This window comes from Pelobates fuscus, chromosome 1 (assembly GCF_036172605.1).
Source record: "Pelobates fuscus isolate aPelFus1 chromosome 1, aPelFus1.pri, whole genome shotgun sequence".
NCBI lineage: Eukaryota > Metazoa > Chordata > Amphibia > Anura > Pelobatidae > Pelobates > Pelobates fuscus.
In genome coordinates, this window is record NC_086317.1 from 256,321,792 (window position 1) to 256,349,358 (window position 27,567).

General features: G+C 43.2%; 1 protein-coding gene across 1 annotated transcript in view; it reads right to left on the reverse strand.

The window, feature by feature from the left end:
• Positions 1–887: 887 nt before the first annotated feature.
• The window catches only part of LOC134614928 (schlafen family member 13-like), a 113,887-nt gene continuing 87,207 nt past the window's right edge, over positions 888–27,567 (reverse strand). The window contains exon 5 of the mRNA XM_063459242.1: positions 888–1,744. Coding sequence (XP_063315312.1) covers positions 982–1,744 — 763 coding nt within the window. The 3' untranslated portion in view covers positions 888–981. The remainder of the gene's footprint in view (positions 1,745–27,567) is intronic.

The following is a 27,567-nucleotide window of genomic DNA, read 5'->3' on the forward strand; positions in this document are numbered from 1 at the left end:
CCATTTAAATCACTTGTGTTTCTGTTTATGAAGCCATAGACACACATTTTCTGAAAAGAAAAAAAGCCCAACAACATTTAAAATTATTAAAAGTTTTATTTTAATTTTTTTATATACACCCGGGATAATTCAAATGGACCATTTAAAAAATGTTCTGTAATTCTACAAGCAGTAAAAGCTTTATCATAATTAAGATGCATAATTACCATTAAAAACCATTAGCATAACTAATAAACTACGTACAACATAGCAATCATGTAAACCTATAAAGGTTTCCCACTAAGTACTATAGACCAGAACCCCTAGGGCGTATTTCTATCAAACATTTATCTATAATAATAAAATAGTAGTAATATAGTTCATAATATAGCTCAGCTGGATCATTTTTTCTTTATTCTTTGGGGGCACCCTGCTTGTTACAGGAAAAGACCGGATACAACATGGACCCAAATAAGTTGTGAAACCATACTAAAACAGTTTGACTATGTAACACTAGCTGTTGTCAGGGCACTCCTCTCACCATTACAGTGTGTTGTAGTGGTTATGGTTCCTGGACTGTTCCTTTAAAACAATGAGTGGAAAACTACCAAAAATGCAGACATGGATATTTCTCTAATTTCATTATTTAATCTATTTTAGTCTTCATGTTACAATTTTCTTGTATTAAATGAGAACTCTAAGCACAATAACCACTGCAGTTAATTTAAAGGGAAGTTTATACATTGTGTAGCTTAACCCCAAGGACCAAACTTCTAGAATAAAAGGGAATCATGACATGTCACACACGCCATGTGTCCTTAAGGGGTTAAAAGGATTGTGGGCTAGGAGATCCTCTGATTTTATCTAAATTCTCCATTATTTGACAAAATAACAAGAAATGACTCCTACAGACTTATAGTACTGTAACTACTACAACGAGCTGTTGTGGTTATGGCGCTTAAGTGCCCTTTTAAATGTAAATTACCTTTTGTGGTACATTACCTAAGGCTTGTTTTCTTTAAACAAAACATGAAGCTGTGTGGATGCTCTTGATGCAGCACAAAGCAAAATGTTTTCCATTACTTCACTCTGTACAGGAACGGGATTAATGGCAATTACAATAGGACGTTCAAGGCCAGAAAAACGGAGCACACTATCTATAATCACCTGATTTTTCAGAATTGAGTTTGCATCTACTAAAGTTAATCTTAACTTTCTCATTGCTAGTCGCAGCTTTTGTTTGAAGTCCCTTGCATTGTATTCTGTGTCGCACAAAATAGCAATATCTCCTGGTGAATAACCAGTATGGATATATTCACTGCAGGTTTTTACAACATAACCAATAATCTGCCTCTCATCAAGATTATGTTCGACATTCAAGACACCTTGAATTGGGTGAGAACATTCACATTTACTCTTTAGGTTTTTTAAAAAACTCTTATTAGAAGCAATTTTTTCCATAGGATCCAACATATAATTATAGATACTGATAGCATTTCGGATAATTTTAGTGAGGTATGCCTTGTTTTGATTGGCTAGATCTGGAAGACCAGTTTTATAAGGATGGTTTGCTTGAAAATAGTCCATGAAAATCCAAAAAATACTTGTTTCACCAGCATTCTTAAAAATGTTTTTTGCCTTTCTGTACCAATCCCCATCCGCTGTTCGAAAACTCTGAGCTTCATCAATTATGATGTGTTTTACCCGAAAATGTTCCTCCTTCATAAACACTGTTCGTGTCATAGGTGTACAAATGTTTAGTTGCCTGCAAGATACAAAAAGGATATTTTCATTAGAATATGTCCAAGTGCGTATTGAGTATATTTTATTAACATTTACACGTTGACTTTTATAATTTAAATAATTTTAAATAAAATTGAAACAGTAACTCAGAGTGGAATTTTTTTTTTCCATCTTGTGTTTATATCTCAAATAACATGCATGTATTAAAAAGGCACACAGAGTAAATAACCACAGTGCATAAAGAAATGTTATAGATTCATGACAACGCTGCCCAATAGTACAGTTAGCCACCACAGTCCTCATGAGGAAAACAAGGAGAGCATGACATTATATACAAAACATCCCAAAATATTAAGTAATTATTTTAACCCCTTAAGGACCAAACTTCAGGAATAAAAGGGAATCATGACATGTCACACATGTCATGTGTCCTTAAGGGGTTAAACATTTTATTTTAAAGCCTTGGTTTCTGTTGAACTGCTCAAATAGACTGTTAAAATGCCCCATAGGTGTAGGATTTCAATGACATTTCAGAAGTTATAGGCCAAATATTACAAGGAGTGAATTAGGGATTATTCTAGCCTCGGTGAGGGAATAATCTAAATTTTATTAAAGACAAGAGGCAAAAATTTGCTTTACCTTCTTTACTGAAACCTCCAGCAGCAAATAAATAGTTAACAGAACTTTTCAAAACAACCAATCAGAACAAAACAACAGCAGTATAAAACCCACTTACTCTTTCTTTGATGAGGTCGAGCAGGAGAGCAAGGAAACCAACAAATCCCCCTTGTAGCATGCACATCCAGAGAAACAATCGTCAAACCCAGAGTGAAAATAGATTACACTGCAAAAAAAAAGAAAACATTGTGAAAGTAAATTGTCAAAGCAAGATGTCATATGCATACAATATCACTTGCACATCATAGTTCATGATTAATAAAACGCACACGGACAATCATCACTGTATAATAGAAATAACCTTTATTATGCAAAACCATGCGTTCACAAAAAAACAGCGATATCCCCAATTAATTATATTAGAATAAGACCCAATTCCAGGGAGGGAATGTAAAGGGGGGGAAATATTTGCCTCCTGTTTTTAATAAAATTTAGATTATTCCCTCACCGAGGCTAGAATAATCCCTAATTTTATGGCAGGACAGGAGGCTTCATATTTGCAATTTTAACGACCCAAATATTAAAACCAGAAGCAATATGAGAGAGGACGGAAATAAAAGGAAAACGGAAAACCGATTCCCTAGACCAAGCAGCGGTGCATAGAAAGTCCAGAAGGGACCCAACGGCTTCCAAAGTTGCCGAATTGGCAGCACCCCGAACCAAATGTGTCCCAAAGGAATTCTCAAGGTCAGCAGATGAGAGAATCCACCAAATCAAACGAGCGAGGGTGCAGAAACAGTCCTAAACGCTCGTACGCAGAAATCAACAACAGTTCATGAGCAGAAGGACGAAAGAACGAGGTCCTGGATCTACATGGTCGTGAACAACCTGCCAACAGAGCTGTGGCCTATCCGGAGAATAGGGATACGACATAGAAAACGAATAGAAACCGTATTCGTGCAGAGTAGAACCAGACACACCGGACGGTGAGAATGAAAAAGACACTATGTCAACACCACGAACGTCAGAACGCGATGAGAAAGTACAAGACGTACTGGGAGAACTGTTAAGCGGAAAAACTGGCACAAAGACAAGTCCCTGTCATCATGCCATTCCTCAAGGAAACGCAGAAAATTACGATACGACTTAAGTTGAGGAATAGCAAGAGATAGGGCTCCCGTAAGGTATACCCCTCTTGGTAACAATTTTCAAAAGTAACTTAATAGATAAACTCCAGCTTACACTGGTGAATAACTCAAATTTTAAACGATGAGACCGGATATGTGTACCATAACCACTGAATCACTGCGAGAATAACCGCCACCTGAGGTTAAAAGTGTAAATAGTAAGTGTGTCTATTGAATAATCAATAGTAATAGCAGGACTCTGTGGAAATAGTTATTAAAGCGGCACTGTCATGCCGAATCCCGTTTTTTTTTTAACCCCCCTCCCGCCTCCACTACATCCAATCGACCCCCTAGTCACCCCCAAATGCCCCTAAGCCCCCCACATGACCTATTTTTAATTCTTTATTTTCTGCCCGATCTTTATTCAGGGCGCCGCCATCTTTGTGTGGGTAGGTGAAGTCCCTGTGGGACACGTCATCTACCCACACTACACAGACTGAGATTCCCGCACATGTCCAGTGAAACACCTGGACATGCGAACGGGAATTTCATCTATTCATTCATTCATTCATTCATCAGACAGACGAATGAATGAATAGAAACATCAGACAAACAAACTAACACTGAGTATCAGTGTTAGTTTGTTCGTTCAGTTTGTTACAAGGAGGGAGCTACCGTCTTGCAGCTCCCTCCTTGTAATATGTAACTATAGAAGCGGCAGGGAGCTGTGCTCCCCACCACTTCATAAGCCCCCCCAGGTCCCCCCCTCACTCTATGGGGGTCAATATGACTGTATACTCGCGGTATAGCGAGTAGGGGCATATTATTTACTAATACTAAGTAATCTTTACTTAGTATTAGTAAAGTTGGCTGAAAGACCAATTTAGGTCTTTCAGCCTTTTATTAGATAGCTCCCTGATACCGTGGGAATTAGGGAGTTATCTACTAAGCGGCTGCAAGAAGCAGCCGCGGCAATGAATAGGATCGGAGTTTCAGTCATTAGAATGAAATTCCGATACGATCAAAGTACCGAATTGCATCCTAACACCAATGGAGAAACAGGATTAGGATGTTAGGATGCAATTCGGCAGTTTTGCCGGCGTTCTGTCTAAGTGACAGGACGTTCGGCAATACTGACATGAAGCATTGTGGGAACAGGGAGGAAAGCTAGGGATCATGGGAAAATTGCTCTGACCAGCGGAAATGAAGCACACTTTGCTCCTCCGCTGGTCTGAGCTGGTCAAGCGGAGGAATCCTCCATAAGACAAAGAGTCCCTACTTTGTCTTATGATTTTAAAGAAAACTAAAGAAGACAGGAAGAAAAGAAGAACAGATCCTGAGAGAGGGGGAGAAGAGGAAGAGATTGAGGAAAGGTAAGTTCGGCATGACAGTGCCGCTTTAAGGCAATATGAGTTCACAAAATAGCAATATTGTGTAACAAATGTCTCAGCTTTTTGTATCTTTTCTTCCCATATGTGGGCAAGAAAAATGAAACAATAGCTGAATAAAATTAATCTAGTAAAGGTTTAACCACATATGTTTAACCAGTACACTGAAAAAATAAATGAATTTTGGGAAAGATATGTATTATCCCACTGTAGTAGAAAAACTGTCAATTATATGTGCAGCCGACAGATTGCTTCAAGTAGAAACATTTTTTTTTAGCAATAAATCACTGTCAATAACCAACACATAAAATATAAAAGACAATAAAAGTTCCCAAGTTTGGAGAGCAGCTTCTGTCAAATTAAAGTTTTGAGTGTCCAAAAGATGTTAAAAATCTCTCACCGGACGGATCTGAGGTCCAGATCTGATTTCATCCGGCCGGTGAGAGAGATTTTTAACATCTTTTGGACACTTAAAACTTTAATTTGACAGAAGCTGCTCTCCAAACTTGGGAACTTTTATTGTCTTTTATATTTTATGTGTTAGTTATTGACAGTGATTTATTGCTAAAAAAAAATTTTCTACTTGAAGCAATCTGTCGGCTGCACATATAATTGACACAGTTTTTCTACTACAGTGGGATAATACATATCTTTCCCAAAATTCATTTATTTTTTCAGTGTACTGGTTAAACATGTGTGGTTAAACCTTTACTAGATTAATTTTATTCAGCTATTGTTTCATTTTTCTTGCCCACATATGGGAAGAAAAGATACAAAAAGCTGAGACATTTGTTACACAATATTGCTATTTTGTGAACTCATATTGCCTTAATAACTATTTCCACAGAGTCCTGATATACCCCTCTTGGTAGACTGCAGACCAAGGGATCCTTACCAATGCCTGAATCTTGAGAAAGCACCTGAGCAGTCGAACTAGCTGACGTAAATGGTCCCATACGAACTTACCCGAGAGGACAATTCAGTCAGACAATTGAGGACAGCCATGATAGAGACCGTAACAGGGATCCAAACATCTCTCCAGACACCAGTCGTGGCATGATTCCCTTGTGGATCCCACACGGGACACCTAGAGACAGGGAGTAGTAAGCGGTCTTCCCACAACAACTCCAGCAGGAGAGGGAAGCATGGCGGACTCCTTCGAAGTGGTGTGACCAGGTGAAACAAGTTCGGTCTGACGCAATGCCCGAAGTGTCCTGTAGGAAAATGGTATGCATACACCCCCGAAGGAGACCAAATTTTGATAACGCGTCCATCGCCTCGCTGAGGGTCCGGAAACCAACTGAAGTAAACTCTTTTTGGCGGTTCACACCGAATGCAATCAGGACAGTACTCGAGACCCCGGAGGGTGAAGTAACCAATCATTGGAGTCTCTCCATTGTCGGGATAACCGGTCCGCTACACGAGTGCCTCGTCCCGCAGACATTCTGCCACAAGTGACTAATATTTGTCCAGACAGTATTAATAAAGATCTTTCGTGAGATCTGACTGCAGTCTGGAGCGGGCAACCGTCAATAAGTTCATGCCGGGAGGCAGCGAGCAGTAATACTTCCCCTGGGGAAGCAGCGAATGGCGAACGAACCTGCAGGTAGTCCCATACAGTTGGCGTGAAGAGTTCTATCCTCCGGAATCCAGAGTCCTCTTGTCGTCACGCCATCGCCAGTAACACCCCAGTCCATCCAGCTGGAGTTGGAGTCCAGGCCAAAGCTTGGTTGGTGTCCGAAAATCCTTTGCCAGTCCAGATCCCCCTATGTCGAAGTCATCAATGAAGTTCTAGACTAGCTTCGATCAAAAGTCACATGATTCGGTCGTACAAGGCCGAAGACCCGAGAAAGCGAGCCGTCACGTTGGAGCGTCTGATAGAGCCAAGTCCTGGAGATATGGCCTCCATGGCGGATGACAAATGGCCAATCGACCGGGTTTGGTCCCTAAGTGTGACCCGCGGGTTGCGGAGCATACGCCTGGTATCTTTCATGAAGACGGACATCTTGGTCCTCGGAAGGCGGAGCACCGCCTGGACCGGATATTCCACGAAATCCAGAAGCTGAACAGATCTCAGAAGGGATGGGTGCCCTCTATCTCGAAGTGTCAACAGACGACATATGCATTGAGAGCATGCAGAGTGGGAACAGGGCGGGAGTCCACTCCACTGCGCCCTTCGCCCAGCAGGGCAAACTTCGGAGTGAACCGGAATGGACGCCTCTTTGGTCATGGAGCAGTGATCTTTGTCTAAGGTTCAGCCAAAATTGATCCTGAGTCCGGACACGGTCTGAGAGACCTCTGAGACTAGTTAAGGAAAATGTACGAATAGAAACGTGTCTGCTCAATTTGTACGTGAGGGCAACTCCGGAAAGCAGACCCAGCACCTTGGATGCTTAATCCGTCAACCTGGTGTCCAGCTTGGACAGGGGCCCCTTTGCAGCTTTCAGGGGTTGAAACCAAAGAGGCAATTCCTTATAAGTAACTTCACAATGGGGAGTTAGCCTCCACTGGTGTTCCACGATGTAGCGCGTCGTTCGTCCTGAGGAACATCTGTGTCAACGTGTCATCGACATCCAGTGGTTAGTCCCGGATAGAGTGCAAACCCTGTGTCAGGTGTTTGTGGGGTCCTTTCCGGACTCAGTCATGAAGCCGGATCATCTTGATTAATTCGTCTGTCAGCTACGAGCACCAGGGGTGTTCCCTGAGTGTCCCCTGTAGGGTAACGAGGACTTCTGGCAGTGAGGCGGCACGAGGACAGGCCCGGAGGCTTTCTGGGTACACCCAAGGGTGTCACCCAACAAGCACAAGCATAACATGCGGTATAGGCAAGCAGGGGAGGGGGTCACCCTCAGCACGAACATAACAGGACACTGTAGGTACAGCAGTGCCGTAGGCCATAGTGGTTAGCAGTATTCATAAAATAACCAGACACTGCAGATCCAGCAGTGCAGGAGGGGGTCCCCCTCATATAACCATAGCCGGACATTGCAGATCCAGCAGTGCAGTAGGTAAGAGGGGGTCACCCTCAGTATTAGTATCATAGGACTCTAAATACAGTAGTGCAGTCAGCGGGAGGGGGGTCACCCTTATTATGGTCATAACGGGACACTGTAGGTCCAGGAGAGTAGTCCACAGGAGGGGGTCACCCTCAGCATGAGTACCACTGTAAGAACAGTAGTGCAATCAGTGGGAGGGGTACCCGGACACTGCAGGTCCAGCAGTGAAGACTGTAGTAGGAGGGGTTCACCCTCAGTATGATAATAACAGGACATTAAAGTACATTAGTGCAGACAGAAGGAGGGGGATCAACGGACGCTGTAGGGCCAGCAGGGTATTTAGCGGTAGCCGTGTTGTCAGGGGGAGGGGGGGGGCTGTATGGGGAGCTGGATGCTGAAATCAGGCCATTTAATTCTTGATGTGAAAATGATTGAACCTTAAAAAAAGCTTGAATAGCATTAGGTATCACATGTGGCATTAATCTGCTTAGATTAGAGAAAGTATTCACCTTGCATCAAACAGCATAGAAAGTTGCAATTGTGACCTTGTGATTTGAACAAGCACAGTAAGTAGGGGGTTAACAAACTGAGTCATCTCCCCTGATACACAGGGAGAGGGAAGGCTGGCCACATGACCAGCAAACAGCAGGGCAGCACGGTGGGTGAGACCAGTGTTCTATCAAATTCCCCTACCTCGTGAAAATCCTCTACCCTTGTCACTTCCGGTGAGGGGAATCAGCTGGATCCTAAAATTGTGCTGTTTTGTCACGTCCTGACATTGTTTGCTATGTATTGTCTGTATTTGCCATTGTGGCATCACAGACTTGTTTGTAACTCTTGCGCACAGCAAAAATAAAGAATAAAAAAATATATATATTCCAGCTCTAGGTATCATTAAAGAACAACTCTAGGCACCCAGACCACTTCACACAGTTCTGTGAAACTGCTATGTTTATATAAAAAAGGGTTAAACCTAGAGGGACCTGGCACCCAGACCACTTCATTAAGCTGAAGTGGTCTGGGTGCCTAGAGTTGTCCTTTAATGATACCTAGAGCTGGAATATATATATTTTTTTATTCTTTATTTTTGCTGTGCGCAAGAGTTACAAACAAGTCTGTGATGCCACAATGGCAAATACAGACAATACATAGCAAACAATGTCAGGACGTGACAAAACAGCACAATTTTAGTAAAATAAGATAATAAGCAATGTTAGCCGTATCTTCACATGTTTAGAAGAAAAGTGTAGGCAGAAATATAGACTTGAGTATTTACTTGCTTGGTAGGTACCGATCATACAAGCTAGTGAACATGGAGTGAAGATGTGAATAATAAACAGGGTGGAACAGTAACATTTTCCCAAAACAGCATAGCCTGGTGCCAATCTGAGTTATAACGCCAGGAGGTCCCCTAAATAGGCTAGAAGTGCCCCACATTGAAAAACCAAGAGAGATCAAAAGCACAGCTTAGCACATGGAGTGTCTCTGGCCGAGAACCCAAATAGTAGAGGCCAAGTCCCACCACGCAAATCCCCATGTCAGGCCCAAGAGCCCACCGTTACAGAAACATAAGATCTCTGCAGCAGGCTAGTAAGCCTGGTCGGGTCAGCAGAAGCTTTCCTGGTGCTCCCAGGCTCCACCACGCAGTAGAGCGAGGCTGCAACACACTGTAGGACCTCGAAAGGACCGTATGCCGCTTTCTCAAAGATGGGCCTCTTAAAGCATTGTCTTGCTGCTCTGGCCTGGTCAGGTAAGGGTTCCAACATCCCCGGCACTACCTCACGCTATGGTCTCTCCGGTGGTAACTTTTGTAGCTGGCTCCTAGATTCTGAACAAATTTTGTCAAGCTCTGTGGTAGATCTAACAGAGTTTGTGTATTCTACTCCAATCCAAGACTTGTATTTTGCAAAAGTACAGCAATACCCTCACATACATTTAAAAAAAATAAAAATATTTTTGGGGCACATACTAGATCAAACTGGAGACATGACCTTATTGTGAGGGAAGAGGTTTTGAGGTGACTATATGTGTCCACATACCAACATCAATATCTGATGCTATTTCTAACTCTAGCTAACCCTACCTAATCCTAACCCTAACAATCCAGTGTTAGAGGACTGGCGCCCAGGCTGAGTGATCATTGTAAGATTAATTGACAATACTGACATGCCACATATGAGAGCTAAGACTCACTTGGATTGGCTCCCAGAGTGATAGCTTAGCCTGCGGCCAATCAAGTCACATTGCCAGGCTGCTTCATTGTAAATTAGTCAAGCAACAGCCAGTGCACCCTGATCATGGCATGTATCAGGTTCAGAGACAGCACTGTGGGCTTAAAGACATTGGAACACTTTGACAGCTTTACACGTCAAACCATTGTCTGACCAGGCTCTTCAAAACTATTGCTGAAAGTCTGAAGCGTAACACCACCAGCAAAAGTCTAGTACATGCTGTGATTGTCATGTATATGGGCAGTCTTGCATGTCACTAATGATGCCCAATAGGAAAGGAAATTTGACCACAGTGACACAGTGCCTTGCCGATCAGATGCAGAGGTTGCAGACTGTCTTGATAGGGTATTGCTAGACTTGCCTCACTAATGAGGAGTCCGGCAATAGCAAGGTGTTCCTTATGATTGTCAAGAACAGCAATTTTGGGGGCTTTTAAAAAAAAAAAGGTATATGCATCACTTGGCAATTTTTAAAAAAAAAATTTAAACGAGCACGTAAACACAAACAATTCTAAAAAACAAAACAAAACAGAATAAATCAAGAATAAAAAAAATAATAAAAAATAAAAAAATCACTGCATATGCCTGCTGCCACTGACTGCAATGTTCAGGATTTAGCACCCATCACAAAATGGTTAATAGATACTGGGGGATTTTTCTTTTGGTAGCTTTGTTTCTAAAAGGGTCATGTTTCTAAAAGGGGTTAAACATCATAAGCACTTTGCATTATTGCGAAATTCTTGGTTCCTCGACCACCTTGAACCCTGTAAGGCAGCTTGGAACATATGATTTAAGTCAGAAGGCCTGTATTTGTAGGAGGAGTTGACGTTCCTATAAAAACGCTACTCCCCCTTTCTACTTTGCCGAGGCTTGCGCTGTTCACTCCTGGTCTGCCCGTCTCTCCGTCAGCCAAAACTTCCGGTCCCATCATCCTCTCCGCTTTTCCCGCCCGTTCGTGCAAACTCATGAACCACCCAACAAACGAACACTCAGGTAATCGGCAAGAATAGCTGCGTTCGGGCAGTTCCCGCCGTTCGACACCTTTTCAATTCATATTATACTTATTTCATTCGAACAAACACACGAATGCTGGAGACAAACGAACACTCAATACCTGCTATGCCAGGTTCTTTTCGCTAAATTGTTCAATGTGTCATTTCGTGCATTTAATGTTCCTTTCGGCTAAGTTTGAGTAAAATCATTAGCACATTGTCCAATTTCAATTCGTGCACTCACTATTCTGGTAATTAATTTATGGGAATATAAGTACTCAAAGGAATAATGCTAACTATATAACTGTTACCAGTTAAGAAGGGGGACATTAGTCCATTATAACCATATATATTTATCGGTCTAAATTATTAAGAAACCTAAACTGTGTGCAATTCCGTTAGAGTTTAAATTCCCTCCTGTTGTGCAAGAATGCCCTATTTTAAAGTCGAACATGAATCACGTCCATACATTGGTACATTGTTGCCGGATGATTCAGACTAATCAGTTTGTCAGTGCAATTGACAATCTCCATTACATTTATGTAAAGTTACGCATTGATGTTACCTACTATCATCTACTTAACTACAACCCATTACGTAACTTACTCTGAATAATGGCATAATCTAATCCAGTTAATAATAATATATTAGAGGTAACTTTCATGATATCCTGCCTTTTTAAAACTACACCTTAATTTCAGGTTTAGAACAGCATTCTACCATTTAAACAGTTACTGGTTCATTATTGTCTCCTGTCTCTAGCAGGTAAGTATATTTTCGTTCACGTTTCAATCTACTGCCTCTACAATGCCACACATTTCCACGATGGGGTATTAAAGGTACGGTGGCTTGATTTCCAGCTTTGCCTCGTCAGGTCAGGGCTCCACTCGATAACTCGTCATACGTTTATTCGAAATCACTATCTGTAAACAAATTGTCCTGTTTCTAACAAACCTTGCTCATTTCCCCCTCCTTTTTCCTTAAGATACTTCCACGCTTTCATAGCACAACGCCTTCCTAAATCTCCCTTCTATATAGTAGCTATCCCGGGAATCTTCAGCACCCTCGGAGCCTAAGGATACTATACTATCAGCTATGTTTCTAAGAACTACACTATGCTAAACATCATTTTTTCCCTCCTCTCTTCTCCCTTTCCTCTTTTCTCTCTCTTCTTTTTTCTCTTTCTCCGACATAGGAATCTCAAGGTACTTTAACCCCTTAAGGACCAAACTTCTGGAATAAAAGGGAATCATGACGTGTCACACACGTCATGTGTCCTTAAGGGGTTAAAAAAAAAAACAAAAAAACAACAACTTAGGTGTTGCTAAATATGTTGGAGCTGGCCTTAGTGGTACAACGTAGCTAGTCCCGCGAGGCCAACTCCCCAATCTCAACACAGAGATTTTCGCCCCTCGGCCCAAATCATAGTTAGTGCCTCGCATTCACCCACCTATCGGGTTTATAGTCAGGGCCACACCTGTCACGGCCACACGTTTTTGGATCTTTTACTGTCACCGAGAGGCCGACACCTCGCAACCACGCTAGGGGCTCGAGCCACACGCCCAAATCATAGGTAGAGCCTCTCACCAGCCGCTTGGCAACTAGCAGGGACTCACCTCTCACGGGGTAGATAGCTTTTCGCTTCGGCACTAGCTAGCCAGCCAGTTCGACATAAACTCAACTGTGTTTTATTGATCAGTTCATTGTTGTTGCAGTGTTTTTTTGTTTTTTTTTCCAGTATGTCCCATGAAGCCAACATAGGAGAAGAACCATCCCTCCATAGCGCAACTGCTAAGCCGTAACACCCATACTAGGCTTGCTACCCTCAGCGAACCTTAATTACCATACACACCATGCTCTTTAAGATTCTGAATTATCCCCAGCTGAATTACAACAAAAAGGGTATCCCTTTCACAGCTACTGCAAGGAAACAGAACTCATCAAGCTACTCACAACACATCCTTAGTTGGGTACCAGCTCACAATGACTATCTCAGACATATTAGAAATCTAAACTACATTCTGGCATCTCTTCAGTCCATTAGACTGTCTAAGTTAGTAAATGCCAGTCCAGCACATATAGACCCTCCTCCATAGGGTCTTACTCCCACCAACTCACAGGGTAGGAACCCTGCATCACCTTACACCCCCTTCACTGTCTGAATATTCACCTTCTAATTTGTAGTAAATTTATCACAGGAGTATGTAGTTCTAGCGACTACAGATTGCTTCAAGTGCGCACCATATGCCTTGGGACTCATGTCAAAGCCATGTGCCCGTATAAGTTGAATCAAAGGTAATGTATACCGAGGTAAATAAGAGTCGACGTTCTATTTAAGTCACATCCGTCCCCGCGCTTGGTGGAATAATTACACACTGGTTTCACACTAGCTTGGGATCACTCCCAGTAGGCACCTTAGATGTCCCAATCTCCTCAGCTAGGCACATACCTTATACTGTAGACCACCAGCATATACTCCTATAAACAACGTCTCACCATTGATCTGTCTGCTCCTCATTCGTCCACAACTCACGCCTTACTCCCTTATATCATCCACATAATTCTCTCTGCACTATGTCACAGCGGATACAAGTAATTGTGAGGGTGGGTAAAACCACATGGCTCAGCAAGACCGATTTCTCCAACACCTTCATGTCGCTAGTCATCCGTCCCTCCTTATGGTATGTTCATGGGGGTAAGTGGTGTGAAGTGTTGCTTTGCTTCCAGACTCACTTTGGTGGGAGTAGCGGGGAAATATTTGATGCACTTGCGGAGGCTCACTACTGGCTACTCCTCATTATCGCTAGGTGCCCCATGGTGATACATTATCTAGATTTCTTAATAGTGGAATAACAACTGCACTCATGCAAGGATAAAGTACACTATAGTACTGTTTCAACTCTAGGCATTCCTCTGACACGAGACAAACAACTGAACCACCACCGGACTTGATTTCATAGGTTTCATACTGAATTCAGGTACCATACAGTCAAATCTCCCCGAGGATAAGCTTGGGCACATTCGCGAAGACGAAACAGGTTCCTTCAGCTGGGAACTTATACTTGGAAGACCTGCAATCATTGCTGGGTTCTTGGAACTTCACTATGCGAACTATGAGATCATTCAGTTACTGTTACGCTTATTACCAGGTCTGCCTGACGGAGATATTGATATTAGATCCTCTGGCAAGGGCAGACCTGGTCATGTGGTAGGAGTCGTTAGTACCCGGGATTGGGTTTTCTGTGTTCATCCCGCCAGGTTCAGTCCAATTCCCGGTCTCTCATACAGATGCAGCCGCTAATACTGGGTTGCAGCAATCCACAAAACTATTGATTGGGGTTTGCTGGCCAAAGAGACTCGGTCTGCCGTATTTGCAAGACGCCAGCTTTGGTCGAATTAGCGCGATAAATAGCGGCTGCATTCACATAGAGAATCCTAGTCGGGCATGACAGTTAAAGGTTATACCGACAACATGGCAATCTGCGACTTAATTCAGACAGGTCAATCATCTTCATTGACCATTTTGAAGATAGTTCACGGGCCGTCCTGGTTGCCATCACTTTCAGTTCTTCCTCTATCGGGAATGCATCCCAGGCTACTCCAAATGGGCCACAGACGCTTTTGCCCCGTCGTTAATTAAGAATTCTTTGTTCCTCACCCAACTGCCAAAACACCCAACCCAAACTCCGCTATCAACGTTCTAATCCGGCTATTGGCGCGCGGCAACGAGTTGTCGCGAATAGCCTTATCCGCTAACACAAAGAGTACATACAATAGACCCATGACCATTCTTCGAGGGTTCTCAGTGGAATACAACGTCCACAAGCGTACTATTCAAATTATGGTCTAATTTGCCGCATTTTGCCACCTTCATCCGAATTTTCAGACAATATCAAACTCTACCTATTCAGACATACAGCACCATGATCCGACAACCATTTTCAACCATACTCCTTTTCTTAAATACTTACTCAATAAGGGTATCAAAGGTATAAGTCATTGGTTCATCACTCCACAAATAATTTACCCCCTCGATGGGAATCCCGGGTGTCGTCAAACTCACTAGACAGCATTTGAACCACAAACCTGGTCATATACCTCTATGTATTTAACCTTCTATGGATTCCTGAGTCCTCGAAACTTCACGATTACAGCTAATCAGACAGGCAATCATATCTCACCAAGGAAGACTTCAGATGTACGGCCACTACCTCATGTCACTCCAACATTCAAACCAGACAATTAAGTCACTTACTCTACTAAGACAATCCCCTAACTACTTATTAAGTTGATTCTACATGTAACGCTAAGCATCAAATCAGGTTGGGATCCTGCCTCTTATTTAAGACATCCGTTCAATACAAGGGCCGCAACAATCACATCCAGTAGCAGGACGCCAGCACACATGATAAATTAGGTTCATAGGAAATCAGCTAAATTATACAGATACAAGAGGTAAGGCAAGCGAATCTTGGTGCTAAAAAGTGTGTTTTCCTGCATTTCTTTTTGCCCTCTTGTTACAGGCCTACCCCTACGTAAGTTTTGGCACACCACACCGACTTAATTCCAATCACAAGGTATTTCCCAGTCACAATATTAACCGACCACAAATATCAGTTATTCCTCTACCGAATTTGCAGTGTGTGCATAATGCATGCACAATGGGAAAGGCTCTTTGCCGCTTCGCTGTCCATGTCTCTAATGATAGCAAACAAAACCCAGTTAACTATTTAGCAAATTTATGTTGCTTGGTGGCAGCCTATAAAATCCCAGATCATCCCTAGCGCAGTGCTCAGTTATTCTGTAGTTCTCTTGCCAGATGCTTAGTACACCATTCCTGCCTTGCTTCGGTATTTGCTCCTTTACAGTTCCATTTTCTTAACCTCCCTTTTGCTTCATTGGACTACCAGATTTCCAACCCTTAGGTTGGATCTACATATCTTGGACCTATGAACCATCACTGCAGCCCAGACGTTTGGGTTTGGACTTTTGTTGTTTTTCTCCATATCCCTTCCTGGCTCTGACACACTGTTTCAGGTACCCAGGATTTCTTTATTTTGCTTGTTTAATAAAACCCCCATATGCTACCATAAACGCTCTTGAAGTCTGTTCTAGTCTTCACGTCTTCTTTGGTAATCGTGAGCATTGCAGGCGGCACACGAGAGAGCAGTGAGGAACTGCAGAAAGATGATCAGAGCATCCCCACTGGACACAAACACTGGCCAAAATTAGCGTTCATATTTGTTTTTTGTACCTTTCACACACACCAAATGTGAACGCTAACCTAGGCTAGTGTTTGTTTTTTTCAAATAACGTTTTTATTGCGAATGTCAGGTAGGAATAATAGGTCATATACAATATCATTCACCAAAGTTTGTGAATAATGAGCAGTTATACAGTTGACATAGCAAGGAAATACGGTACCACTTTATCCACTGCCCCCCCCTTCTTTTCATAGGTAACAAAACAACAACAACAAAAAAATTAGAAAAATAAACTATATAACTTAGAGGAGGCAACGTTTACGTCCAGATCCCTTAGTTAATGTTCAGTTAGTGTAAGCATTATTGCTTTGTCGAAGTCTGCAACAATGTGTCACCTCAGTCCGCAGAATAATTAGTTATGTCTGGTTAGGGCTCGGTGGTTAGTAAGGTGTGAATAGATTAGACAGTGTCTGTCAATATGGTAAAGTATTAACTGTGTATGTCGTCCGTTTCAACTTTGGGAAGTGGTGGACTGGACATGTATTTAAACAAAAATAACTAAAGTAACTTAACTGAACTGATTGCCGGCTCGGTTCCCCCTTCCCCAACATCCCAATTTAACCATGTATGCTTCTATTTTTAGCTACCCGTGTTGTTTAACAAGATGTTATTTGTAAAAGGTGTCGACCAGCCACTACTTCTGCCGAGAACCATGCAGTGTACTCTAGGGCATTCCACACTTTGGTTTTAAAGGAGTCATCCAAAGTAAGGATCTACGATCTTCAGGTCATGATACATGGCAAGGAGTTCATGTTGGTTAGTGTCACCAACCAATTGATTTTGAAAATAAATTTGAGTTTAGATAAAAAATAATTGTAGCGTGGAAGCGTTCGGGTGGTTCCAGACCTGCAGAATGGCCTTGCGCCCAACAGCTGTGATTATGAGGAGGAATCATTTATTAGTTAGTGGCTGACCCGAGATATGTCCCAAGAGCAAGAACTCCAGGGTCATTGGTAGTGTGGGCATGTTCCTGTTTGTTAGATATGTTTTCACCTCCGTCCAAAATGATTGAATCAGCGTGCACTCCCAGGGACAGTGATATAAGTCAGCTCTAGTGTGCGTACATTTGAAACAGGTAGCGGAGTCTAGTGTAGGGTCTTTAGAAACAGGTCTCTGTAAGAGACGATAGGCAGCATGGAGGCATGGAGTTTGGTGCGCCCTCAGGATGTCTGTAGGAGATATGTCAGAGAAGTGGGTTTTCCATTTTCCCATGCCTGTTTAAAGTAGGGGGAATCAAGGCCATTTATGGTTACACAAGTCAGTGGGTTATGTTGTAGATTTGTGATGAAGCATACAAAGGTGAGTCCAAAGTATCATAACTTTAACACCTGTATTAGATGTTGCCAGATGATGCTGTTGAACGCCATCTATCTCAAGCCTGGCGCCCCCCTGGCCACCCCCGCCACAGCTCTCCAGACCCCCATAACTGCTTGTTTGCCACTTACAAAGCCTGGCTGGTGCGAAGTCAGTAAGTTAGGCAGGAATGTTTGAAATCTCATTGCTGTGATTTTAGTGAGAAGTTTAACATCTTGGTTAAGTAGTGAGATTGGTTGATAGGAGCCCAAGGCTTCTAAGTCTCTGTCTGGTTTGGGGACAAGAATGACTAAGGCCAGATTGAGAGTGTCTATTGGTAGGCCTTCAAGATATATTTGGTTAAATAGGTTTTTGAGGGGGGGACGGATTTGGAGTTCTAGAGTAGTATTCCGCCGTGAGCCATCAGGGCCAGGTGCCTTCCCAGATAGGTTCACCGAGGAGCTCCCTGGCCTCCTCATCCAGTTAGGGAGGGCTAGGCGTTTAACAAAATTCATGCTCTGGACATGTTTGGCCGGCGGGGCCTCTGCTAATTTCCTATGGTAACCATAAAACAATATTAATTAATTCATGACACATGCATCTAGTGCCATCTGGTGAGGTGATAGTGGTAATAGGTTTGAATTTTGTCCTAGGTTTAGCCAGGCGGGCCAGGAGCTTCCCAGACCTTCCATCCCACCTAAATAAGTGTTTTTGTTGAAAGTCTGATTTTGATTGAGCATAGTTTGCGACTAATGTGTTAAGGTCATTTTGAGCTTCTTTGTATAGCTGTTTGTGGTCATCGGTGGGGTCAGTCATGCATTGTCTGTGTGCCTGTTTGAGAACATATTCTAAGGAGGTAAAAGTCTTGTTTCAATGCCTTTTTAGCTGATGAAGCAAATTATATTATTTGTCCTCCTCAAGACCGCTTTGGACGCTTCCAATAGTAGTTTGGGGGCCATCTGTGTTTTCCAAATTGACATCGATAAAGTTAGCCCAACTGGCCTGAAGATGGCCTTGGAAAGTCGGATTCTTAGTAAGATATGCTGGGAAATGCCAGTGTGCATTGAATGGGTGGGATGTTGCTTTATGTATTGTGAAAGTGATAGGCGAATGGTCCGAGACCACAATTGTTTCTATCGTAGCGTTGGTTACATGGGGCATTGCTGCTGAGGTGACTACAAACCTGTCAGTCCTAGATAGAGAATCGTGTACTGGAGAATGGAATTTGTAGTCCCTCTCCATGCCGTGTAGTATCCTACATCGGTCATGTAAATTACAGGTGGTGGTCAGCCATGTGAGGCCACGATCACTGTCTGTGGGAGACAAGGAACCCGTTGGGGATCGGTCTAAAAGAGGGTCAAGAACAGAAATAAAATCACCCCCAATTATTATTTGGCCAATGTTGATTTGAGCAAGTAGAGTTTGTAGTTTGGTGAAAAAGGGTTTAGTACATGCATTCGGAGTGTATATATTAACAATACAGTAGCAAGTACCATCGATTGTAAGACATAGGAAGATATAGCAGTCTTTGGGGTCTATGTCACAACTATAAATATCGTATTACAAATTAGAGTGCAACAGGATCGCTACTTCTCTGGTCTTCGAGTTATATTTAGCCGCTATACAGGCCTTGAGTTGAGTAGCTTCAGAACATGACCAATGAGTTTCTTGCAATAGTGTGATTTGGGCTTAATGTTTAGTCAGGTAAGTTAGTATCTTTTTTCGTTTGATGGATGTGTTTGCTCTCTTGACATTCAAGCAAAGTTGTGTTGAGTTGATTGAAACATTTTTGTACAGCCGACTCCTCGGCACGGTGCATAGAGGAAGACATGTTGTTGTGTAGTAGTGGGGTTCTGTCTGTCCCAGCTCGAGCAGACTGGTAAGTTCTAGTGTGGAGGCGGATGGGGCAGGTTACGATACCGGCATGAACAGGGCCTGATGGGCCAATGTATGTACAGTGGTTGTAACCAAAAGATTAGGAAGGTGAGGTTACTGTAGCCACTCGTGATCAGGCACAGGGGTGGACAGGCAGGCTGGATGAGTCCTTATCCCAATCCAGCATGACATTGTATAGGAATTTTAAGGATTTAGCCACTGACGAAGTGGAGAGGATACGATTGGCAATTTGTAGGCGAATAGTGGCTGGGTAGAGAAGGGCAAAACGTATGCCTTTTCTATATAGTACTGAACATATGGGAGTGAATGCCTTTCGTCTCTGGGCGACTTGAGCAAAATAGTCCTTGAATATCAAGATTTTGTTGTCTTGGTATGTGGGATTATTTGAGGATTTGTAAGCTGCTCGTATATGCACTGTGTCGTATTAATTGAGAAATTTTGCAATAATTGGCCTGGGTCTTGACTCTTTGTCAGACCTGTCCGGCCCAAGTCTGTGTGCCCTTTCAATGACAGGATGGATGTCCGAGGTGGTTGCAATTTGTAGAGTATCGCAGATCAAAGATTATAGAGTAGGAATTAGGTCAGTGGATCTGAATGTTTTTGGGAAGCCAACAAATTTAAGATTGCTGCAACCGCTTCTGTTTTCTAGGTCATCCAACTTGTCTTGCAGGGATGTTAATGTGGTCTGCTGCTGCTGAATTGTGGATTGTAGCTGATGAAGCTCGTCTTCTGTTGTGCTTTGTCTCGTTTCTATGAGTGTGATTCAGAATGAGTGAGCTTGTAGGAGATATAGAGCATTATCTATAGACCCTTTGAGGTCTTTAAATTGTGTTTCAAATATTGGTTTGAGTAGATTGGAGACTTCTTGTGCTGTCTCCGATGCTTGCCGTGATACAGACGTGGCTTGGAAAAGTGCTTGAGATGGACCCTCTTCTGCCTGTCTTTGTGGTTTCCCTTGAGATCTTTTAGAAGTCGTTTTGTCAATGAATTTGTCCATGACGGTGAAGCAAAGTCAGAGATCACTTGGGAAGAGATTAGGCCGTAGGAGAAGGTAAGCGTATGGCAAGTTGAGACATGATGGATAGTGTAAGGTTGCGTGGCAGTAGGTGGAAAAGTGTGGACATGGAGGTTCAGTAAGTGAAATTCGGAATTTGTTTGTGTATCTAAATGAGTGCGGTTGTCAGGTATGTATGAACATGTGAGTGATAGGTGTGATGTTACTCGGAAGGGAGAAATGGAGCAAAGTTTTGAAGTGGAGTAAAGTTCAAGGGTACGAGGAGAAAAAAGGGGTTAAAGAGGGGAGCAGTTAAGAAAACCGTCTGGATTTTAATGGAGGTGTCTGAGGCAGCTAGTTGCTGTGTTGTCTTTTCCTCAGCCAGGGCCAATTGTGTTATTTGAGAATTTACAGCATATAATAAGGAAAGCTTGTGTGATCAGAGGAGCAAGCGTATTGATGATGGCCAATTCATGTGGTAAGAAAACAGTAATTATACTTACCGTAAATTCTATTTTCCTTAGTAAAGTGTCATTACTGTACAAGTGCGTTGTTCCCTCTAATGTGGACAAGAAGCTCTGTAAAATATATATGCATTAAAAAAATCTCACCTACTTTCTCATAAATGTCAGCTCCCTCCTTCAATCCACAGTTATATGAATAACCATACGGAGACCAAATACTGCAAAATATAATTATCCAATGGGAGGGAAAAAAGACAGTACTGCCACTTTACTAAGAAAAATAGAATTTACGGTGATTAAAACTTACTGTTTTTCCCGTCGTAAGTGGCAGTACTGTACAAGTGGGATATAGAAAGATCATGAAAGGAATACAGGTGGGTAATTAGTAAGCCACAGTTTGGAGCAGCTTTCGCCCAAAAGTGGCTTCAGAGGAGGAGAATATGTCCAGCCTGTAATGCTTTATAAAAGTGTGGAATGAGGACCAAGTAGCAGCTTTACAGATATCTTCTGGAGAAGCGGATGATCTTTCAGTCCAAGATGTTGTCATGGCTCTGGTAGAATGTACCTTGACTGTAAATGGAAGGTAGATATTGCTGGTTTCATACACCAATTTAATGGCCTCTGTAATCCATCTGGCCACAGTAAATCTGGAAGACAACTTGCCTTTATCGCACCTTGAAAGTTGATAAAGAGTTGGTCTGAAATTCTGCATGGGGCTGATCTGTGGAGATAAATTTCCAAGGCCCTCTTAAATCAAGGCAGTGCCATTTCTTCTCCGTGACTGTAGAGTGATTTTGACAAAAGGAAGGAAGAATGGTAGGTTGGTTGATGTTCTGTCCGGAGATAACTTTTGGTAGAAAGTTAAGTCTAAGGTGTAATACCACTTTATCCTGGTGAAAGATCGTAAAATCGGGATGAGCTGACATAGATTGTAGTTCCCCAATCCTTTTAGCCACAGTAATTGCAACCAAGAAGGCAGTTTTAAAGGTTAAGATTTTCAAAGAAATTTTGTGTAAAGTTTCGAAGGAGGGATTGCACATTGCCCTAAGAACTAAAGACAAGTCCCCGGTGGGGAAAGTAGATATACAAGGAGGACATTTTAGATAAACAGACTTAACCCCTTAAGGACACATGACGTGTGACATGTCAGGACTCCCTTTTATTCCAGAAGTTTGGTCCTTAAGGGGTTAAGAATCTATGAATAAGCATATTAGATGCCAAATCTTTGACCATGAAATGACTGAGGGCCAAAATCCCTTGACAAGCACCATTGTAAACATTTTTGCCAGATCCTAAGGTAAATCCTGGTGGTAGAATTTTGAAGAAAGGAGGGTGTCACAGATGGAATCTGAAATACCCTGCTCTTTGAGAACTACCCTTGCAGCAGCCAAACCGTCAATCGCAACATCCTCAATGTTTCTATAGGGACGTCTGTGTTTTCCAGTAAGGTAGGAGAGCAAGGAATAAATCGATGAGAGACCGCCATCTGATTGATTTCTGAAAATCAGCTCCTTTTTGGCCAGCATGGGAGAATTGGTAAAATCCTTGCCTTGTCTGCATGTATTTTTTTGAACAATCCGAGCTATTAACACAACTGGAGGGAAGATGTACGTCATCTTGAATTTCCAAGGTATTGATAATCCGTCACAAACTAGAGGGAGCTCCTTTTTCACAATGGAAGCAACATTTTTTACTTTTGTGTTCTGTCTGTTAGCCATAAAGTCCATTTCTGGTAGACCAAACCTTCTGACTAGCATCTTGAATGTTTGAGGATGAAGGGACCATTCAGTCTGTGATCATCATTACCTGCTCAGATCGTCTGCTACTATGATGTGTGATCCTTTTATGTAGGTTGCTGAAATGGACTCTAATTCTATGAGTCCAAGACATGATGTGTTCACAGAGCCTTTGGAGGGATTTTACCTTTGTACTGCCTTGACAGTTTAGGTAAGAGACAGTAGTGAGATTGTCTGACTGAATCCTCACCGATTTGTTTACTAGGGCATTCCATACAGCTTTCATTTCCCTAAAGTTTGACGACTGAGCTGCTTCTTTTAGGGACCATGAACCTAGGCGCATTGGCGGATCCAGGGGGGGGGCAACGGGGCAATTGCCCCCCCCGAGATTCTCCCCTGCCGGCTAGTGCAGGGCTGACATTGCCCAAGTGCCAGCCCTGCATTGTGCCTGCAGACCGGGAGGGAGATCAGTGATCAGTGATCTCCCTCCCCGGTCCGCAGGCACATTACTGACAGCCGACCGGCAGGGGAGGGAGAGAGGACCCGGGAGCTGTTACCAGCAGCTCCTCCGGGTCCTCCTCTCGCGAGATTTGGAGCGTTGCCGCGGTTACCACGGCAACGCTCCAAATCTCGCGAGAGTGAACTCTAGCCCTGGAGCGCGGGCTAGAGTTCACTGGAACCACTGGACCACCAGGGATTCCCCACTGGGACCACCAGGGATCCAGAAATGTCCCCCCTCCTCCTCAATAAAGGTAAGAAGGGAGGGGGGACATAATATATTTTATTAAATACATTTTTTTTTTTTTTTTTTTTATTAAAAAGCCTCCCTTCCCTCCTCCCCTCCCCCATACACACTGCCCCCATACACACTGCCCAACATACACTGCCCCCATACACACTGCCCAACATACACACACTGACCCCATACACACACTACACACACTGACCCCATACACACACTGACCCCATGCACACACTGACCCCATGCACACACTGACCCCATGCACACACTGACCCCATACACACACTACACACACTGTCCCCATACACACACACTACACACACTGTCCCCATACACACACACTACACACACTGTCCCCATACACACACTGTCCCCATACACACACTGTCCCCATATACACACTGTCCCCATATACACACTGTCCCCATATACACACTGACCCCATACACACACTACACACACTGACCCCATACACACACTGACCCCATACACACACCATACACACACTGACCCCATACACACACTGACCCCATACACACACTAACCCCATACACACACTGACCCCATACACACACTGACCCCATACACACACTACACACACTGACCCCATACATACACACACTGACCCCATACACACAAACACTGCCCCCATACACACAAACACTGCCCCATACACACAAACACTGCCCCATACACACAAACACTGCCCCATACACACAAACACTGCCCCATACACACAAACACTGCCCCCATACACACACTGTCCCCATATACACACTGTCCCCATACACACTACACACACTGACCCCATACACACACTACACACACTGACCCCACACACACTGCCCCCATACACACAAACACTGCCCCCATACACACAAACACTGCCCCCATACACACAAACACTGCCCCCATACACACACTGTCCCCATATACACACTGTCCCCATACACACACTGTCCCCATATACACACTGTCCCCATACACACACTGCCCCACACACACACTGCCCCACAAACACTGCCCCATACACACACTTCCCCCTTACACACACTGACCCCATACACACACTGACCCCATACACACACTGACCCCATACACACACTGACCCCATACACACACTGACCCACAAACACTGCCCCACATACAAACACTACACACACTGACCCCATACACACACTGCCCCCACAAACACTGCCTCCATACACACACTGCCCCACAAACACTGTCCCCATACAACACTGTCCCCATACACACTGCCCCACAAACACTGCCCCATACACATACTGCCCCGCACACACTGCACACCTATACACACACAGTGCCCTACACACCCTGCTGCCCCCCCATACACACATTGCCCCAAACACACACACACGACCCCCCCATACACACAGTGCCCCCCATACAGACATACAGTGCCCCCCCATACACACACTGCCCCACACAGACATACAGTGCCCCCATACACACACTGCCCCCTAACACACACACTGCCACCCTTACGCACTCACACTCACTTCACCGCTCACACACACACTGCACCTTTCACACACACTTCACCCCTAACACACACCACTTCTCCTATGCCCTATATCCCAGCAGACCCCAGGTAAGTTGTCAAACTGTTCTTAAACGGTATGACTACTTACTCCGGGGTGGGATCCTGGCACTACTGGCACCATAACTACTACATTGAGCTGTAGTGGTTATTGTGCTAGGATTATTTTTTTTAAATAATCTACAAGTGCCCCTCCCGAGATCAGGCTCTGGATCCGCCACTGCCTAGGCGAAAGAGTGATCCCAGATGTGCACCCCAACCTGTGACTGATGCATCTGAATTGATGGTGATACAGTTTCTTTGCTTGAATGAGAGTCATTGTTTTATGAATCTTGATTCTATCCACTAATTCAGGTGATCTTTTACTATGGCTGAAATGTGTATTATAAACTCCATAGTGGGATTGTCTCTAAAATAAGTCGTTGAAGAGCCAACTTGTAAAGAGGCCATGCTAGATTTAGTGTTAACAAATGGAGATTTGGTATCAGATATTACTGTAGGTGGAAGTTTAGGATCCAGTGATCAGTCAGTGTGGTTTAACCCCTTCTGGACAGCTGACGTACCAGGTACATCCGCAAAAAAATGGTCAGCGATAAACACAGATGTACCTTGTACATAATTTAGTAAATAGGCACTTACCTGATCATGCTTATTAAATATATTTTTTAATGTTTAGAGATTTATGTATCCTTAATTGGGTAAACATATGTTTTAAATGTACATTTACTGCTTTTAAAATGGTTTAAATGTAAGAAAAAACTCTGCTCAGTGCACATGCTGCGCACTGGTTGGACTCACTAAGACCATTAGCCCAGTGAAGAATGAATTACAATTGATCGCAAATCAGGTGATCGCAAATTGCTGACAAGGACGTCAATAGAAAGAGACTCAGATATGAGATTAAGTCCGTTCACGTGATCGGAGAATACTGGAAGGACGTAACTGGAAAGAGACTTAAATGATCCGCTGACCCGGAAGTGACGCATATGGAAAGGACGTACCCGGAAATAACAAACGGCATGAGCAGAGAGAAGAACGCGCCTTTTTGGAATACTTAAACAAGAACTGTGAGTTGAAGCAATATGCACTTTGAGAAAGACTATTGTCGAAACGCGTCAGTGCGGTTGTGCAGTAGAGATCATTTGTTTATTTATTGATGTATTTTAAACTTCTACTTTATTAAAGTCCACTTATAAAAAGTACCCTTCGAATATTGGCACTTATTAAGAACCAGAGGGGGAACTGCAGCATCCAGTGGAGCTAAAGAAGGATATTATGGCACTAGAAAAAGTGCAGAGGCGGGCTACAAAATTAATAAAAGGAATGGAACATATCAGCTATGAAGAAAGGTTAACAAATTTAAACCTATTTAGTTTAGAAAAACGTCGTCTGAGAGGGGATATGATAACATTATACAAATATATTCGGGGCCAATACAAACCATTGTGTGGAAGTCTATTCACAAACCGGACTTTACATAGGACACGAGGCCATGCGTTTAGACTGGAAGAAAGAAGAAGATTTTGTCTAAGGCAAAGGAAAGTTTTTTTTACTGTAAGAACAATCAGGATGTGGAATTCTCTGCCTGAAGAAGTGCTTTTATCAGAGTCAGGGCCAGATTAAGAGCCCAGTGGGCCTGGTGCTGACAATTATGACAGGCCTAATTACAGGATCATATCGACCAAAAACAGTAAAACACTCCCAAGCGTCCTCTATCTGATGGAGATGGTGCTGGAGAGAAAGAAAACAGCAGCTATAAGACAACACATACCCTAGGCTAATCTCTCTCTAATTTATGTTTTCATCTTTGAAGTAAATCCATAACCCTAACAGCAGTGTCCAGTCAAGCAGGAAGTCAATGGGTGCGGTAAAAGGGTGGGCCACTGACACAAATCACGTAACCTGCCAAAAGTGCGAACATGCCCAAAAAGAGGACATGTCTGCCCAAAGAATTAGAAGGCCAACCTGGCATGAATGCATCTCAGGCTGCCTGCCAATCATGCAGCTGGCCAACTAAGGGCATACTATGCAGACAGCACCCTGAGCTTGGCATAAATTCATCTAATGATGTGCTCGCTCAACGCTTTCTAAGGACTGTTCCCTAGCAGTCGCTGGTCCACATGTCTCCTTACCTTCTTACTAGCAGGCAGAAGTTCCAGGTATATAGTCTGGGACAGAGAAAATGTGTATGTAGTGAGTGTAGAAGAAAGGGAACATGCCACAGTGTTAGAGAGACCAAAGTCAGCATTACCTTAAAGGATCACTATAGGGTCAGGAACACAAACATGAATTCATGACCCTGTAGTGTTAACACCACCATCTAGCACCCATGGGCCCCTCATGCCTCCATAAATATAGCAAAATCTTAGTGTATTCAAGCCAGAAGCTGTAACTCTGCATGCTGTTAGACTCAGAAAAACAAGCAGTCTGCTGACATCATTAGAAGTGGTGGCTTGATTCAATCACAGTGCTTCCCTATAGGATTGGCTGAGACTGACAAAGAGGCAGATCAGGGGCAGAGCCAGCATGATCCAAACACAGCCC